At 43.5% G+C, this 15,595-nt stretch overlaps 1 protein-coding gene across 6 annotated transcripts in view; it reads left to right on the top strand.

The window, feature by feature from the left end:
* Positions 1–15,490, top strand: part of fgd4a (FYVE, RhoGEF and PH domain containing 4a) — a 58,210-nt gene extending 42,720 nt beyond the window's left edge. For 5 of the 6 annotated variants that reach the window (XM_087842828.1, XM_087842830.1, XM_087842831.1 and 2 more), the window contains 16 exons: positions 896–1,048; positions 1,657–1,852; positions 3,932–4,337; positions 7,276–7,365; positions 7,481–7,626; positions 7,846–8,002; positions 8,542–8,680; positions 8,791–8,849; positions 8,929–9,075; positions 9,438–9,610; positions 9,851–9,881; positions 9,975–10,055; positions 10,145–10,270; positions 12,235–12,372; positions 12,651–12,791; positions 12,879–15,490. In XM_087842828.1, coding sequence (XP_087698954.1) covers positions 896–1,048; positions 1,657–1,852; positions 3,932–4,337; positions 7,276–7,365; positions 7,481–7,626; positions 7,846–8,002; positions 8,542–8,680; positions 8,791–8,849; positions 8,929–9,075; positions 9,438–9,610; positions 9,851–9,881; positions 9,975–10,055; positions 10,145–10,270; positions 12,235–12,372; positions 12,651–12,791; positions 12,879–13,142 — 2,447 coding nt within the window. In that variant the 3' untranslated portion in view covers positions 13,143–15,490. Of the gene's footprint in view, positions 1–895; positions 1,049–1,656; positions 1,853–2,049; positions 2,335–3,931; positions 4,338–7,275; positions 7,366–7,480; positions 7,627–7,845; positions 8,003–8,541; positions 8,681–8,790; positions 8,850–8,928; positions 9,076–9,437; positions 9,611–9,850; positions 9,882–9,974; positions 10,056–10,144; positions 10,271–12,234; positions 12,373–12,650; positions 12,792–12,878 lie in introns of those variants that run through there. The other variant, XM_087842833.1, reaches the window with a different exon arrangement.
* The last annotated feature ends 105 nt before the right edge of the window (positions 15,491–15,595 follow it).

Here is a 15,595-nt window from a genome sequence, read left to right as displayed (position 1 = left end):
CCTTTGAAAGTAGTTGATGTTAGGGATGCACATGTTAGGGCCGATACTGTAAAATGTGTGTGTACTCATACTCGTAAAAGTTAACCGATACCATGAACCGATACCAACTTATTTCATTAATCAGAGGGTGGCTTGTCATTTCTGTTGTAGTTTTTTAGATTGGCCAGTAGGGGGCCAATTATTATTTTATTTATTATTTATTTTATAATTTTTTATATTTTATTATTTATTTAATAATAATTATTTTGTTTGTTTGTTTACAATATGGACACTAATGGACAATAATTTAAAAGTTTATTTTATTCGCAAACCTAATTTGTATTTATTTTATTCCAAACAGAAGTGTTTATTTATTATTCTGAAAGCTCGAGACAGTGCCAATAGTTCAGTGATATTTTGTAAAATTACAATGTGGAGACTCTGCAATAATTTAACAGAAGTGCTTATTTTTCACTTGAAATTTTTTTGTGGTCATTTTTATTAAGATTTTATTTTTTATATCGGCAGGGAATATAATAAAACCTGTCTTCCAATTAATTGTATTTGTGTGTGTGTGTGTGTGTGTGTGGTAGAAGTATCGTTTTTTGTACTCTGTATCGGCAAGTACTCAGATCCAAGTATCGGTATCGTATCGGTTTGAAAAAATTGGCATCGTTGCATCCCTAGTTGATGTAAAACATTGCACCGACATAAGTCATGTACTACCACAGAGTGACGGCATATATCAGCGTCACCTATCGTAAATATTAGTCATGCCGATAATACCTGTGGTGATAAAACAGTAAAATGCGTATGTCTTTGGTTTCTTCACTCTCACTTCTTTGTATAAAAATGCTTTTGATTCCATTATCGATTTTGTTTTTAAGCTTGTGCGCCCTCTCTTTGTGTCCTTTAGCTCTAGGCAGCAGCCCAGGGTCAGAACGCAGCGAATCGCCGAGTGTGCAGGCGTGTCTGAATCGGGTGACTGCAAGGACGACCGACAAGAGCCGGGGAGGGGTCAATGGAAGAGTCCCCGGCGGCAGGCCTCGGCTGCAGTCTAAACCACCAGGTACATAATAGCATGTGGGAAGAAATTCAGCCAGACGCCACAAAGTGAGAATCTTAGAAGACACGAATTATTATTATAGCATTTCGGTGTTTGGTTCACAACATGTGGTCTCAGTGACCTTTCTACTGCTTTGTTTTTCACTTCGTCTTTGTTTACTCTGTAAATCTGCAGAAAAACACTGAATGAATCAGTGCTTACGGACGCTGTTTGACATTGTTAACATCCACGAAATGGTCAAACCAGAAGAAGAGTTATGTAAGCTGGCTTGGGTTCAGTGAACCGAGAGACTCGTTCCTCTTGTGTTTGCGTTGGGTAAATCATTCTGCACAGATAATGCAGGGAACAGAGCTCCATTCTTCCTGCTGCTGTAAGTCAGGCAGGATATTTAGTTGCAAAGCCATGCACAGTTCGTTTTCACCAAGCCTGATTATTTCTTTATTACATTTAGGACGTTTATTACAGTTCAGGCTCCTACAGGTGGTGTCACTTGTGACAGCTGATGCTGCCCCCTTCAGCTTCAAACTGAGATTGCAGTAAGAAAATGAATTGAAGCTGTGATTAGTATTCAGGACGTTTCTCATGTTGTAAATTCCTCTGTTTATATCCAGTGCCTCCAAAGCCGCTGCACCTCCAAAGCCCAGTGACAGATATCCCATCCCCATTGGGCCACATCCAGAAACCCCCACTTATAAGCAGCATGGAGGACGGAAGTGGAGGAGGAAAAACGGGGGCTGTCAGCCGGGAGAGACCCAGAGAGAAACCCTCCAAAGTCTTAGACCTGATCAGCCGCTTTGAGGAGAACAGGTTCGGCCTCTTAACTTTCTCTGCCTCGATATCTGCAGAAATGAGCAGTTACTTGGATCAATTGCTCATTCTGTTATTTTCCTAATAATGTTTAGGAAATGTAAGCCTCTGTTATTGCTTTTACTGATTTAAAACTCCGTCACGATGTGTGATTGAATTAGCAGCTTTTGCCTCGATGTGGTTGAAAGATTTCATCTTTGTAACTTCTGGTTTGTTGTAATCACAGTGACAGAAATTGGTCTTTCCCAACTTTTCTACAGCAACTATTTCAAGGATAAAAAAGCAGAAGTTTCAAAGTTTTCAGCCGCGACTCATTGATCGTACCTCGGACGAGAGTCATTAGAGAGAGTAAGAGGAGATTAGTCTGTGGCTGTTGAGCCAAGTGTTAGCAAGGGGATGAAAGGAGATTTGTACAGGCGAGGGGAAACACGGGTCCACATTTGGTTGTGGGACAGAAGTCGGTGCTGCGAGAGGAGGATGAGGTAGGAAATCTTTGACGAATGTGAATACTTTGATATTTTTGCCTCATAGTTAAATTGTGAGTTAGATTCTGTAAGATCTTTCCAGTGTTGATCTGTGTCTAACTTGTTGTGCTTTACTCGTGTAAGTTTGCACTGTAGCTGCAGCCTTGTGTCTCTGAGGGAGCAGTGAGAGGCACAACAATGGTGCCCTTGTCTGTTCGTACAGTTGCACCCCTAAAATATGCAATCTGCAGCAGTAGCAGCCCACTACAATCTGTCTCATCTCTGGCCTGGATCTCTAAAATCTCCCCGGGTCTCCAGGCTTTCTTTGCACCTTTCATCGCATTTTCTGGTGTGAAATGAGGTTAATCAGAGGAATCTGGTGCATCTATTTCATTCAGGCACTCCTGGGCAGTGAGGATTATCCCTCCAGTGGCCCTGGAGCTCAAAGAAGAGAAACGCTTCACACAGATTCTGTGAACAGAATTAACCTACTAATGTACTAATCTGGTTCACAAGGTTTGGCTGCCTTGAAGGCAGCTAGGCGACGACCACACCGCGACTGAAGCTGCTCTTAATTCGTGTCTGGTTGAGCCTGTTTTGAAACACTGTCACGTCCTGGAACACTTGCTGTGCTATTTGTGTGGAAGGAGGAAGTGATGTGTGCACCTACAAAGTGATGCGGCTGCATTGTTTCTGAATACTGTATTAAATAGTATCTCGCCCACTAATTGTGGTAACTGTCAGTCTTACTCTGAGCGGTGAAAAGATAGTTTCATGTTCCCACACCACAGGTGGGTGACGGCCCCCGACACGTTCATCTGTCGGGTGTTTCACCAGCTGTTCATTCTTCCTCTATTTCTTGATACTTCCTGTTTCTACTGGAAACGATTGTTTTTTGCATCAGTAAACGTTAGATTCCGGATTTAGACGTGGTAACTTTTTAACAGTTTTGCCTTTAATGTACTGAGTTCAGATAATCTTAGCTGAGACACAGTGGCTACTGTTGCTACTGAACGTGTGGAGGATCATTTGCTGGGAAACAGCTGCACCGACTGCCGGTACAGGATGTCGAGCAGCTGAATGGTGACATTGTACACACACACATTGTTGTCAATCTAGTTTCCATGTCTGTGCTGCGTGTCAGTTGTCTTCTGCAAATTGTTTTTTCATTTCATTCATTTGGATGCTAAGCATAAAAGAGGCCTTGCAGCAGAATGTATAAAGGAGGTTTTCCATGTGTGGGGAAGTAGTGCAGCATCTACCTCTCGGGAGTCGTGGTGATTTAGTTTTCTGCTCCTCCTATTGCTCCTCGTTACTGTGCCCCTTTGCTTTACTCACACTTCCTCTCAGCTCTCAGTCAGCAACCTAATAAGACAGCAGGAAGTTTGTGCATCTCTACTGGTTTATTTTTAACTCTCACACTCATGTGCAAAAGCTCTCTGCTTGCTGTTGTGCACACTCTGACAATATGTCATCTTGAGAAGGTATGGACCAGCCTACCCCCTCCCTTATTTTCTTATTCTGGGAAGGTTTGTTAGTTTAGTTTGTTAGCCCTTTATACACTCTTACCCAGACTGAGCCACTTCCTCCTTTGCTTTTTCTTCTGTTCCTCCAGCAACACAGAAAACAAGAGAGACAGCTCACCGCTCAAACACATCAACAAGTCTGCCAACTGCAGTCCAGCTCACCGTGCATGTCCAAAGACGGAGACCAGCAGGAACACCTCTGCGGCGGCCACGACACAAGATGCCAACGGGCAAGCAGCTAACGGGGTGCTAGTGCAGATGGACAAGGACAACGAGAAGGACAACGAGAAGGAGAAGGAGGACACGGAGGAGAATCATGAAAGTGTGAGGACAGAGACTGCTGAGCTTGTAAATGGAGATATGGGGAGCTCGGAACAGAGCGATGATCATACGCCTTCACACGAGAACAGGACTGGTACAGAGACTGAGAATGAGGAGACTGATGCTAAGACAGAAGGCGAGCACAAGAATGAAGAAGGGAGCACAGACCACAAGGTACGTATTGAGTTTAAGCATTTGCTTTGTGCTCCTGTTGTGCATTTCTACCTGCTATGTAATACATCAAAGCTGCCTTGCTGCACTGACTCATCTCTGATAGACAAACTCAGCATTTATTTATTTTCTCAGCTTTCAGTATGATTAAATCACGTGAACTACTTCATCTCTGGGTGACTGTAACGGTGTAAGGATAGAGTTACAGGGGAAGTGTATGCATTTCTTTCAGCACTTTGTGCGTGTGTCTCAGTGGGGTATTTTTCTGTGAAGGGCAAACAGTTGTCAACATTTAAGCAGCTGACTCAGTAATCTCTCCCATGGGAGCCCGTTTTGCCTGCTGTTGTCTGGTGATTATAGATATCTCAGGTTCAGATCAATCTCAGTCTTCACAGTGACAAAGACAGCTGGATAATCTCGTGTTGTGGGAAAGGAAAAGCCTCTCTGCTGTGCAAAAGATATTCATCACTGCTACAAGTCCTACCATTTAAAAACGAACTAAATAAAAGTCAGAAACATATTTTACTGTCTTCTAGTTTCTTCTGTACTCTTAAAGTAACAAGTGCAAATAAACCCAGAATAACATTGTACTTATTTTACTTGTTACAGTGATTAATTTTACGAACATTACCCACAATTCAGATTTGGTTTTGTTGCGTTAATAGCTTCTAATGGAGCTACAGTTTGACAGGGAAGTCACAGGTGTTTAAACAAGCTCCTGTTGATTTAGGGGAAGTCCTGCCATTGTTAATGCTGCTCTGCTGTCATGACTCACTGGGACACTTAATGGGACTGGTATTTGGGTGGATAAATGCAATGTAGTTTCTGTTCAAACCATTCAAAGCAAAAGCATTACAATGGCAAAATGGGCCACAGACCACAAGTTTAATACTTAGTATGCAATATACGTTTCTGCTAAACAAACTGAATTCATGTTTTGTGAATGATGCAAACAACAAGTTGTAACTTTGAGCCGCCAAGATTTTTGCCAAGGCAGGAGAAGTGCGATCTTTAGAAATGGAAAACTGTTAATCTGAAAGTGTAAAACATAGCTGTTGTGTTTTAAAGTTAAAGTACCATATTTACAGAAGCCTACCCAAGTACTGTACTATACTGTATAGGTACTGTACTTTTGAGTAAAGCGATTACTGCTGGTTGGAACGTGCAATTTAATGGTGTGTGTGTATATATATATAGATATAGATATAGATATATAGATATAGATATAGATATATAGATATATAGATATAGATATAGATATATAGATATAGATATAGATATATAGATATAGATATAGATATATAGATATAGATATATAGATATAGAGATATAGATATAGAGATATAGAGATATAGATATATAGATATATAGAGATATAGAGATATAGATATAGAGATATAGATATATAGATATAGATATATAGATATATAGATATAGATATATAGATATAGATATATAGAGATATAGATATATATAGATATAGAGATAGATATAGATATAGAGATATAGAGATATATATATATATATATATATATATATTATAGTCTCGATCCGAGTGATTCTACTGGCCAGTGCACTTTGCTATTTATAATGTCTTTTTATTGTGAAAGTTGTATTTTTGGGAAACAAAGAACTTGATAAAAAAAACAATGATTGATAATGAGTGTATCTAAAGTTTGTTCTGGAACCTTTCAGGTGAGCGTCAGTGTGCTATTGTCACGGCTTCGTGGCTTTACTAACCACTCGCCTGAGGCTTAGTTTTATACAGACGTGTAACTTTGTTGGATTTGGTGTCGTTTCCCTTCTTCCACATTTTCATTTCCCATTCGAAGGTCCTCGAGTACCACATGTCAGTTCACTGTTAGCGTCATGTTAATGAAACACACACAGGTGCTGCTTGCCGGTATTGTGCCAAAGTAGGTATCCCCGACAGAATTTGTTTCCCCTGTGCTGGGAGCACGCAGGAAGTACTGATGTTTTCATTTTGTGAAAAAGTTAAAAATTAGTATCGTTACATTACCATTCAGTTTGAGGGTTACAACAGAAAATTATATATTTATTGCTCACGGGGTATCAGATGAGATTATTTTAACAAACCATTAACATTTTGGCTGATGACTATTTTTATTCACCTGTAACTTTGCTATATAAATCCTCCAAAGTTTCAGGAGTAATGTGTCATAATAAGAAGTGTTTGTGAACTAAAAATTAGCAATGTGGGATACTGTTTGTCCGTGATTTACACAGGGGGAACAAATTGTGGCAGGATCAGATTGATATTATACTATAACTTCGTTGTATAAAGAGCTAACATCTCAAAAATTTCAGGAGTAGTTAGTCATTATAAGAAGTGTTTGTAAACTAAAAATCAACAATGTTGGAGACTGTTTGTTCGTGATTTGGACAGTCCAGCGTGTGCTCCCGACGCAGGGGAAACAAATTCTGTCGGGGATACCTAGTTTGGCACCGGTGTGTGTAACAACAGCAAAGCTGTGCTGAACACAAGGCTGCAGTGAACAGCAGTGCGTTGAACCCACATTGGTAGATGTACAGCTATAAACGTCGTCTTGCTCACTGGTCACACAGTTCTTGTAGTTTCAATTCAGTTGTGAACGAAATCTTGCAAAGGGAACTAGCAAAGGGACGGGAAGCTACACTTTCAAAAAAAGATGTGGGAATTGACAAAGCCATTGTTAGAGAAGTATCAGACGCTGTTAAGCTGCCAGTAAATGATGTGACTCTGTATGTGTCCGTCTCTCAGCAGAATAGCACTTTCACACGTTAGTAACTGAATAATTCCCAGAATAATCTCAGTTCAATTTTACTGCAAATCGGCATGCAGGTACTTTACATGGCAACGGCAAGACTTTCATGTGCTATAGCCAGAAATGCAAGAATTCACGTGTGTGTGTGTGTGTGTGTGTGTGTTCTCTCTTTTCAGGAGACAAACGAACAGAAACTATTTAAAATCGCCAGCGAGCTCTTGCACACAGAGAAGGCTTACGTGGCTCGACTGAACCTGCTGGACCAGGTGAGGAACCCAGCGAGAGGCCACTTCTGTTTTCTTGACCATTTTCCATTGTAAAAGGTGTAACATTGCGCAGAACAGAAACCCTCATTTGTTTCCACTGTATATGTCTCTTCAGGAGTTTTGTGCTAAGCTAATGGAGGAGGCCAATAAGGGAACGTTCCCTGTGGACGTAGTAAAGAACATCTTCTCCAATATCTCCTCCATCCACGCCTTTCACAGCCAGTTTCTGCTTCCCGACCTGGAGAAACGGATGGGAGAATGGTGAGATTCAGCTACTCGAACTAGTGCTGATGCAGCTGCTTGTACCGCTGCGCTGATGATGCATGAGGTCACGATCAGCAGTTTTGGAGCTATTTCAGTACATGTACACGTACAAGGAATAAAAATGGACGGTTCAGCCGGTGCAAGCTACAAGAGAAACTGTCTTTGTACTAAATTAGATCTTTTACTTTTACAACCCCACCCACATCTTTCCTGCAGGGACTCTAAACCTCGCATTGGGGACATCCTGCAGAAACTCACACCCTTCCTCAAAATGTATGCAGAATATGTGAAGAACTTCGACAAAGCCATGGAGTTGCTGAAGCAGTGGACAGACCGTTCACCTCAGTTTAAGGCTATAATTCAGGAGATACAGGTATGCACTGTAACAGAGTCCAGTAAAGGAAAAAATGCATTTTCATACCGTGTTGTGGCTTTTATGCTTAAGCCTCTGTTGTGCTACGAAGCATTTCAATTCAATGTTATTTATATAGCGCCAAATCACAACAAAAGTCGCCTCAAGGCGCTTCATAGATACAGAGAAAAACCCAACAATCCTATGACCCCCTATGAGCAGCACTTTGGCGACAGTGGGAAGGAAAAACTCCCTTTTAACAGGAAGAAACCTCCAGCAGAACCAGGCTCAGGGAGGGGCGGGGCCATCTGCTGTGATTGGTTGGGGTGAGAGAAGGAAGACAGGATAAAGACATGCTGTGGAAGAGAGACAGAGGTTAATAACAGATATGATTCAATGCAGAGAGGTCTGTTAACACATAGTGAGTGAGAAAGGTGACTGGAAAGGAAAAACTCAATGCATCATGGGAATCCCCCGGCAGCCTATGTCTATTGCAGCATCACTAAGGGAGGATTTGTATGATAAAGGAAAATCAAAGCTTTCTTGTTCTGTCTGGACAGAGTCAAGAGATCTGTGGGTGTCTAACGCTTCAGCATCACATGTTGGAGCCGGTGCAGCGCGTCCCTCGATATGAGATGTTGCTTAAAGACTACCTGAAGAAGCTGCCTCAGGACGACCCCGATCGAAGAGATGCAGAAAGTAAGTAGGAGCGGCACCTGAACGCTGCACAGTGACGAATCGGCTTCATTTCATTGAGGGTGTCTAAAATGATTCTGTTAAGTTTCTGGATTATCCGCCCTTTTTTTCAGAATCATTAGAGATTATTGGAACGGCAGCTACTCACTCCAACAGTGCCATAAGAAAGTCTGTAAGTAAAGATTGGCTTTAGCCAGCTGATACAGATCCTCTCTAACAGTTACTAAGACGAACGTAACTTCATCTTTTAGGAAAATCTAAAGAAACTGCTGGAAATTTACGAGATGCTGGGTGAAGAGGAGGACATTGTCAATCCTTCCAACGAGTTCATCAAAGAGGGCCACATCTTGAAGCTGGCGGCCAGGAACACGTCAGCGATGGAGCGATACCTCTTCCTGGTGAGAGAAACACCTTCTTGTATAATGAAGGACACTGCGGGGAAATATGCTGAGGCGAGGCTTTGCCCACACCAGTCAATTGAAACAAGTGAATCGTTTCTTGCTAGGACCACCTCTGTGTAAGGATGCATCAGAGGCACATGAAGAAGTCTCTCAATTACTGCGATTGCCAGATGATGTGATTAACTTGTGTCTGTTTCTAATTAGCTGAACGTAGAATGTGCCCCGTGTGCGTGATTCGGGTTACCTGCAGAGTTTGAGGTTTTCACCCTCAGGAAGGAAACTGCAATAGCGCTGATGCATCCAGCTTACATGGTTACATAACTCAACTGCAAAGTGGTTTTTTCCCCCTTTTCTCCTAGTTCAACAATATGCTGTTATACTGCGTCCCGAAATTCAGCCTGGGAGGTCCTAAATATACGGTGAGGACTCGAATCGGCATCGATGGGATGAAGGTCCTGGAAACAATCAATGAGGACTACCCTCATACCTTCCAAGTGTCTGGGAAGGAGAGGACACTTGAACTCCAGGCCAGGTGCTCTTTTTCGAGCAGCATTAACGCACAATATGCAAAAGTTAAATTCTCCATTCAGCACCCAAGTGTTAAGCACTCTGTTAAAAGTGCAAAAACAATGTTATATGTATGAAACGGCTGCTAAACGACTGCACCAGTGTTCATTTTCGGATGCTGTAAATCAGCGGTTCTCAGCCCTTTTGCTGTTGTGTGTCTTTTATGTGTTAAACTGAATTCTGTTTGTTTTCTCCACCTCATCAGCTCAGAGCAAGACAAGGCTGACTGGATCAAGGTACGTAATTTCCAGCTGGTTTTCCTATTTAACTCTTCTTTTTTTTCATACACGTTTAAAGTGACACCCCCTGTCTTGCTTATTCTTTTCCAGGCTTTCCAGGCGACCATCGAGATCTTCCAGCAGAAAAACGAGTCATTCAAGAATGCACTAAAAGACGTGGACGAAGTGTCGGTCAGTGTTGGATCGAATTGCACAGAGTTGAATTGCCCACACATGTCTGTGCTGCCACAGTGAGTGAGCTTTTTTTCTTTTAATGGCAGAAAGCCGAGCTGGGAAAGCGTGCGCCGCGCTGGATCCGTGACAACGAAGTGACAATGTGTATGAAGTGTAAGGAGTCTTTCAATGCTATCACACGTCGGAGACACCACTGCAGAGCCTGCGGCTACGTGAGTAATGTTTCTGTTGTGGGTGCCATGCATGTGTATGCACAGTGCAGGGTAGAGAGGTTAGACCCCATTCGTTGAATTGATTGAATTGAAAAACTCAGATACTGCCTATGTGATGTTTTTTTCCACCAAATATGTCGAATGACGTTTTAAACCACAAAATGTGTGGATCACCCCTCTGAATCTTTGAAGTCAGGTGTTTTTAGTCCTCTTGCCATAAATGTATCGAATCAAACGCTGAACAAATGAGTTGCTCTAAAAACTCAGGGAACTGAGTGTTGAGCAATAAAGGGAGTAAAAGTTGCTGCTGCGCTGCTGAGTCAGTGACTGCAGAGTTCCTCTCCTCTCTCCTCTCCTCTCCTCTCTCCTCTCCCATCCTCTCTCCTCTCCCATCCTCTCCTCTCCTCTCCTCTCTTCTTCTCTCCTCTCTCCTCTCCTCTTCTCTCTCCTCTCTCCTCTCCTCTCCTCTCTCCTCTCCTCTCTTCTCTCCTCTCCCATCCTCTCCTCTCCTCTCCTCTCTTCTTCTCTCCTCTCTCCTCTCCTCTCCTCTCCCATCCTCTCCTCTCCTCTCCTCTCCTCTCCTCTCTCCTCTCCCATCCTCTCCTCTCCTCTCCTCTCCTCTCCTCTCTTCTTCTCTCCTCTCTCCTCTCCTCTCCTCTCTCCTCTCCCATCCTCTCCTCTCCTCTCCTCTCCTCTCCTCTCCCATCCTCTCCTCTCCTCTCCTCTCCTCTTTTCTTCTCTCCTCTCTCCTCTCCTCCTCTCTCCTCTCCTCTCCTCTCCTCTTCTCTCTCCTCTCTCATCTCCTCTCTCCTCCCCTCTCCTCTTCTCTCTCCTCTCCTCTCCCCTCCTTTCCTCTCCTCTCTCCTCTCCTCTCCTCTCTCCTCTCCTTTCATCTTCTCTCTCCTCTCTCCTCTCCTCTCCTCTCCTCTCTCCTCTCCTCTTCTCTCTCCTCTCTCCTCTCCTCTCTCCTCCCCTCTCCTCTTCTCTCTCCTCTCCTCTCCTCTCCTCTTCTCTCCCCTCTCCTCTCCTCTCCTCTCCTTTCCTCTCCTCTCCCCTCTCCTCTCCCCTCCTCTCCTCTCCTCTCCTCTCCTCTCCCCTCCTCTCCTCTCCTCTCTCCTCTCTCCTCTCCTCTCCTCTTCTCTCCCCTCTCCTCTCCTCTCCTCTCCTCTCCTTTCCTCTCCTCTCCCCTCCCCTCTCCTCTCCTCTCCTCTCCTCTCCTCTCCTCTCTTCTCTTCTCTCCTCTCCCCTCCCCTCTCCTCTCCTCTCCTCTCCTCTCCTCTCCTTTCCTCTCCTCTCCTCTCCTCTCTTCTCTTCTCTCCTCTCCCCTCTCCTCTCCTCTCCTCTCCTTTCCTCTCCTCTCCTCTCCTCTCCTCTCTTCTCTTCTCTCCTCTCCTCTCCTCCCCTCTCCTCTCCCCTCCTCTCCTCTCCTCTCCTCTCTGCTCTTCTCTCCCCTCTCCTCCCCTCCCCTCCTCTCCTCTCCTTTCCTCTCCTCTCCTCTCCTCTCCTCTCCTCTCCTCTCCTCTCCTCTCCTCTCTCCTCTCCTCTCCTCTCCCCTCTCCTCTCCCCTCCCCTCCTCTCCTCTTCTCTCCTCTCCTCTGCTCTTCTCTCCTCTTCTCTCTCCTCTCCTCTCCTCTTCTCTCCTCTGCTCTTCTCTCCTCTTCTCTCTCCTCTCCTCTCCTCTCCCATCCTCTCCTCTCCTCTCCTCTGCTCTCCTCTCCTCTGCTCTTCTCTCCTCTTCTCTCTCCTCCTCTCCTCTTCTCTCCTCTGCTCTTCTCTCCTCTCCTCTCTCCTCTCCTCTCCTCTCCCATCCTCTCCTCTCCTCTCCTCTCCTCTGCTCTCCTCTCCCCTCTCCTTTCCTCTCTCCTCTCCTCTCCTCTCCTCTCCTCTCTCTCCCCTCTCCTCTCCTCTCCTCTCCTCCTCTTGTTATCATTGTTGCTAATAATATTGCTGCCTGTCTCTTACAGGTGGTGTGCTGGAAATGCTCGGACTATAAAGCGCCGCTTGAATACGACGGCAACAAAATGAACAAAGTGTGTAAGGACTGCCACTGCATCCTGACTGGAGAGGCGATAGCGGAGGGCAAGAAAAAGGGGATTCTCGAGGTGAATAAACCTGATGTCGTCTAATACGAACCCTCATTTATATCAGTGAAGATAAGATGAACGACAAAAACAACAAAAACATTTCAGTGAAACAGCTTCAACAATTTTAAAATAATAAGCTTGATGAAGGGTGAATACATTGTGTGGCTGATGGATTAGACAACAATAGTTGCAGCTAACTTACTTAAAACAAGTGACTGTGCACTTGAAAGTTAAAATGGTAATGGGAGTAAACCGTCATGTGACAGAAATAACATCAGCTGTGCTCATGTTTGCAGATTGAAGCCGGTCAGTTTGCAGACAGCAGCATCATGTGTGGCTTCCTGCAGCACTCTGAGAAGAGCAAAATTTGGCAGAAGTGTTGGTGCGTCATCCCTGAGAAGGAGAGTCTGGTGCTTTACCTCTATGGAGCTCCACAGGTAAAACCACTACTTCCAGCCAAAAATATGATTGGATATGTTAATTTAGCAGATCATTTACAGTGAAGTCTTTGACTTTCCTCTCAGGATGTAAAAGCACAGTGCACCATACCCCTGCTGGGTTATTCTGTGGACGACACCGCCCGGCCCACAGACCCACCGGCGAGCTTCCACATCTCCCAGTCCAAGTCCACCCACAACTTTGCTGCTGAGACCGAGGAACTTAAGCAGCGCTGGTTGAAAGTAATTCGAGTGGCGGTGAAGGGAGAGATACCGGAACGTCCCGAGACCAACGGCAGCGGCGTGTCGGATAACAACAACACGGAGGAAGCCGGCACTGATAACACATAAGGGCTTGTTGTCTACAAACAAACATGCAAACTGCAGGTGGATTGTTCAAATAAAAAGATGGGATGTGCAGATTTATTCTGCACGCACAAAATACGAACACTTGCTATCCGTTCTGTCGTCGAATCTTTATCTTAAAGACAGCACGGGAAACAAAGTGCTGGATAAGCTGCCTCTCCTCGTGTCTCTCGTGTGTCTTTGTTAACGCCTGGATTTTCTCCTGCAAGATTCACTGCTAGAGCTGTGCTGGATTACTAACAGACACTTCTGATACAATCAACACTAGAACAGAGGGGGCCTCAGGATAGATCACCTTCCCTCAAACAGGCACTATTAATGACAGCGCAAAATCACTCTTCATGGACTTGAGCCAGTGGACTACTGCAGACTTAACAAAGTACCCTGTGAGGATGTGAATCACAGCAGGAAAGGTGGTCCAACTAAGTCTGCTGGTGCTGTATTTCTCTGTACATGTACAGTATAAATGTTTGTTTTCCCCCTAAATGAACAGTTTTGTTTTTATGTACAGACATTAGTCAGACTTTGTTTCTATTAAATAGAAAAACCTCTAAATGTGCTATAAAGAATTTACAGTATTTCCCCTTTTTTGGTTGAGATTGTTCCAAATCTGTAACAGTGATCATGTGGTTGGATAATGATGATCTCATTTCTCCTCTTAAAAGCAAAAGAAAGTTTTAAACTTTTAATTTGAAACAAACTTACAGATGAAGCAACATTAACGTGTAAAGATGGATTCTGTTAGAAGTAGAGCCCGATGGATGCAGCGTTGCCAACTCCTCAGTAAGGAAAATCGCTATTGGCTGTCCTAAAAGTCGCTAGAAGTCACTAAATGACATCATCGCCTAATTTGCATAATTGGTCATGCTAATGTAATTGTAACCTACGCTGTTGGAGAGAGAAATAACATCGTGGAAGAGACATAAAGTGAGTAAAAAACGTCCTAAATGCATTTAGAGTTTATTTAGAACTACAAATTAAATTTCTTTTAGCAATTATTGGTTTTTTTAATGTCACAATTCCAACCCTGCTCCTTTATCCGGGCTTGGACCGGCAAAAGTGACCCGAAATAGGCACTCTGGTGGAGTTACTTTGTGTGTGTGTGTTTATAAGTAGTTTCAAACCTCGTGATCCACAAAACAGCATAAGAGTAAAATAAGAACTGACTGCGTTACAGCACCCGCTGCTTGTTGAGAGTAAAAGTGATATGCGCTTTCACGTCTTTTTTTAAACGTAAGACGTAAGACGCAAAACGTAAGACGCCTTTTGTATGGCCTGCTTTAACAACGTGCTAACCTTATTTACAATCAATATTGTATGGATGCAATAATGATGCTAAAGATACAGAGGGCTGTTAAAAAATAAAAAAGTTTACCCGACTTTTTTTTTTTTTAGAAAAAAAGTCGCTAGGGGGTCTGAAAACTCGCTAAATATAGCGACAAAGTCGCTAAGTTGGCAACACTGGATGGATGCGATTTTTAATCCTATGACAAGTTTTTAATGGAGTGTATAATTCCAGTGTTGATATATAAGAGGATATTTTTATATATGTCCAGTTACAGCAGTGTTTTTTCACAAAATAGTAACAATACTGTGAAGACTCCGTTCGACATGCTCGATGCATTTCTAAACCTCCCCCGAGCAACGTTACCTGCAAATGTAAATTTAGTTCTCATCCTGCGGTTACGTAGCAGCGATGGGCGAAAACACAGTCAGTGGCAGAGTTGGCTGAATGTGGCAGCTTTTACACGACAGAGAGGAGCAGGGATCATCATTATCCACGTGTCAGGGTTTCTGTTTGGATGCATAAGCAGCACAATCGGTTTAGCAAGCTGGTGCAACAACTGTAAATGTGTTTTTAATGCTGTAATTAATTTTATTATTTAAAGTAATTTATAGACTACGCGAGCATGATCTGTTAAGCCTGGGACAAATTTGTTTCCGTGTGTCAGCTGAGAAGAGCAGTCGGTACATCCTTTTTTATTTTAAGATTATTTTCTTCTTTTTCCACCACCAACCCATGAAATGTGTCACAGAGATCAGTCACAGTCCACGACGGACTGTGGTGAGGAAATGTGCCTATATTTTCCACAGCGTCCCCCCCTCCTCCCCCCGTGCTCAATGCTGGTGCTCACCTCTCTGAACTATTTCCGCCCCCAGTCGCCTGTATTCAAATAAAAACTAAGAGCACAAAACGTCTGTCTGCTAGATCTGAATGTAAAAGCTAGATTTTTATGCGTCCTCTCGTCCCTTTCCCAAAGGTTTAAGAATCTACGCACTTTACGGTCTTATAAAGTGTACCTTCAAAGAAAATAAAAGGGAGATTAAATGACTCGTGGAGCTAGCTTTGTTGACGCTAGAATGCCTGGTGTGCGGTGTGTTTCGGTGTGACGCTTGCCCACTTCTGTCAGCTATTGTGATGCTACTTTCACAAAGAG

Source organism: Neolamprologus brichardi, chromosome 7 (assembly GCF_056152115.1).
Source record: "Neolamprologus brichardi isolate AB-2024 chromosome 7, ASM5615211v1, whole genome shotgun sequence".
In the NCBI taxonomy this organism is placed as follows: Eukaryota; Metazoa; Chordata; class Actinopteri; order Cichliformes; family Cichlidae; genus Neolamprologus; species Neolamprologus brichardi.
Note: the sequence above shows the minus strand (reverse complement) of the source record. Positions and strands in the feature narration are given on the sequence as shown.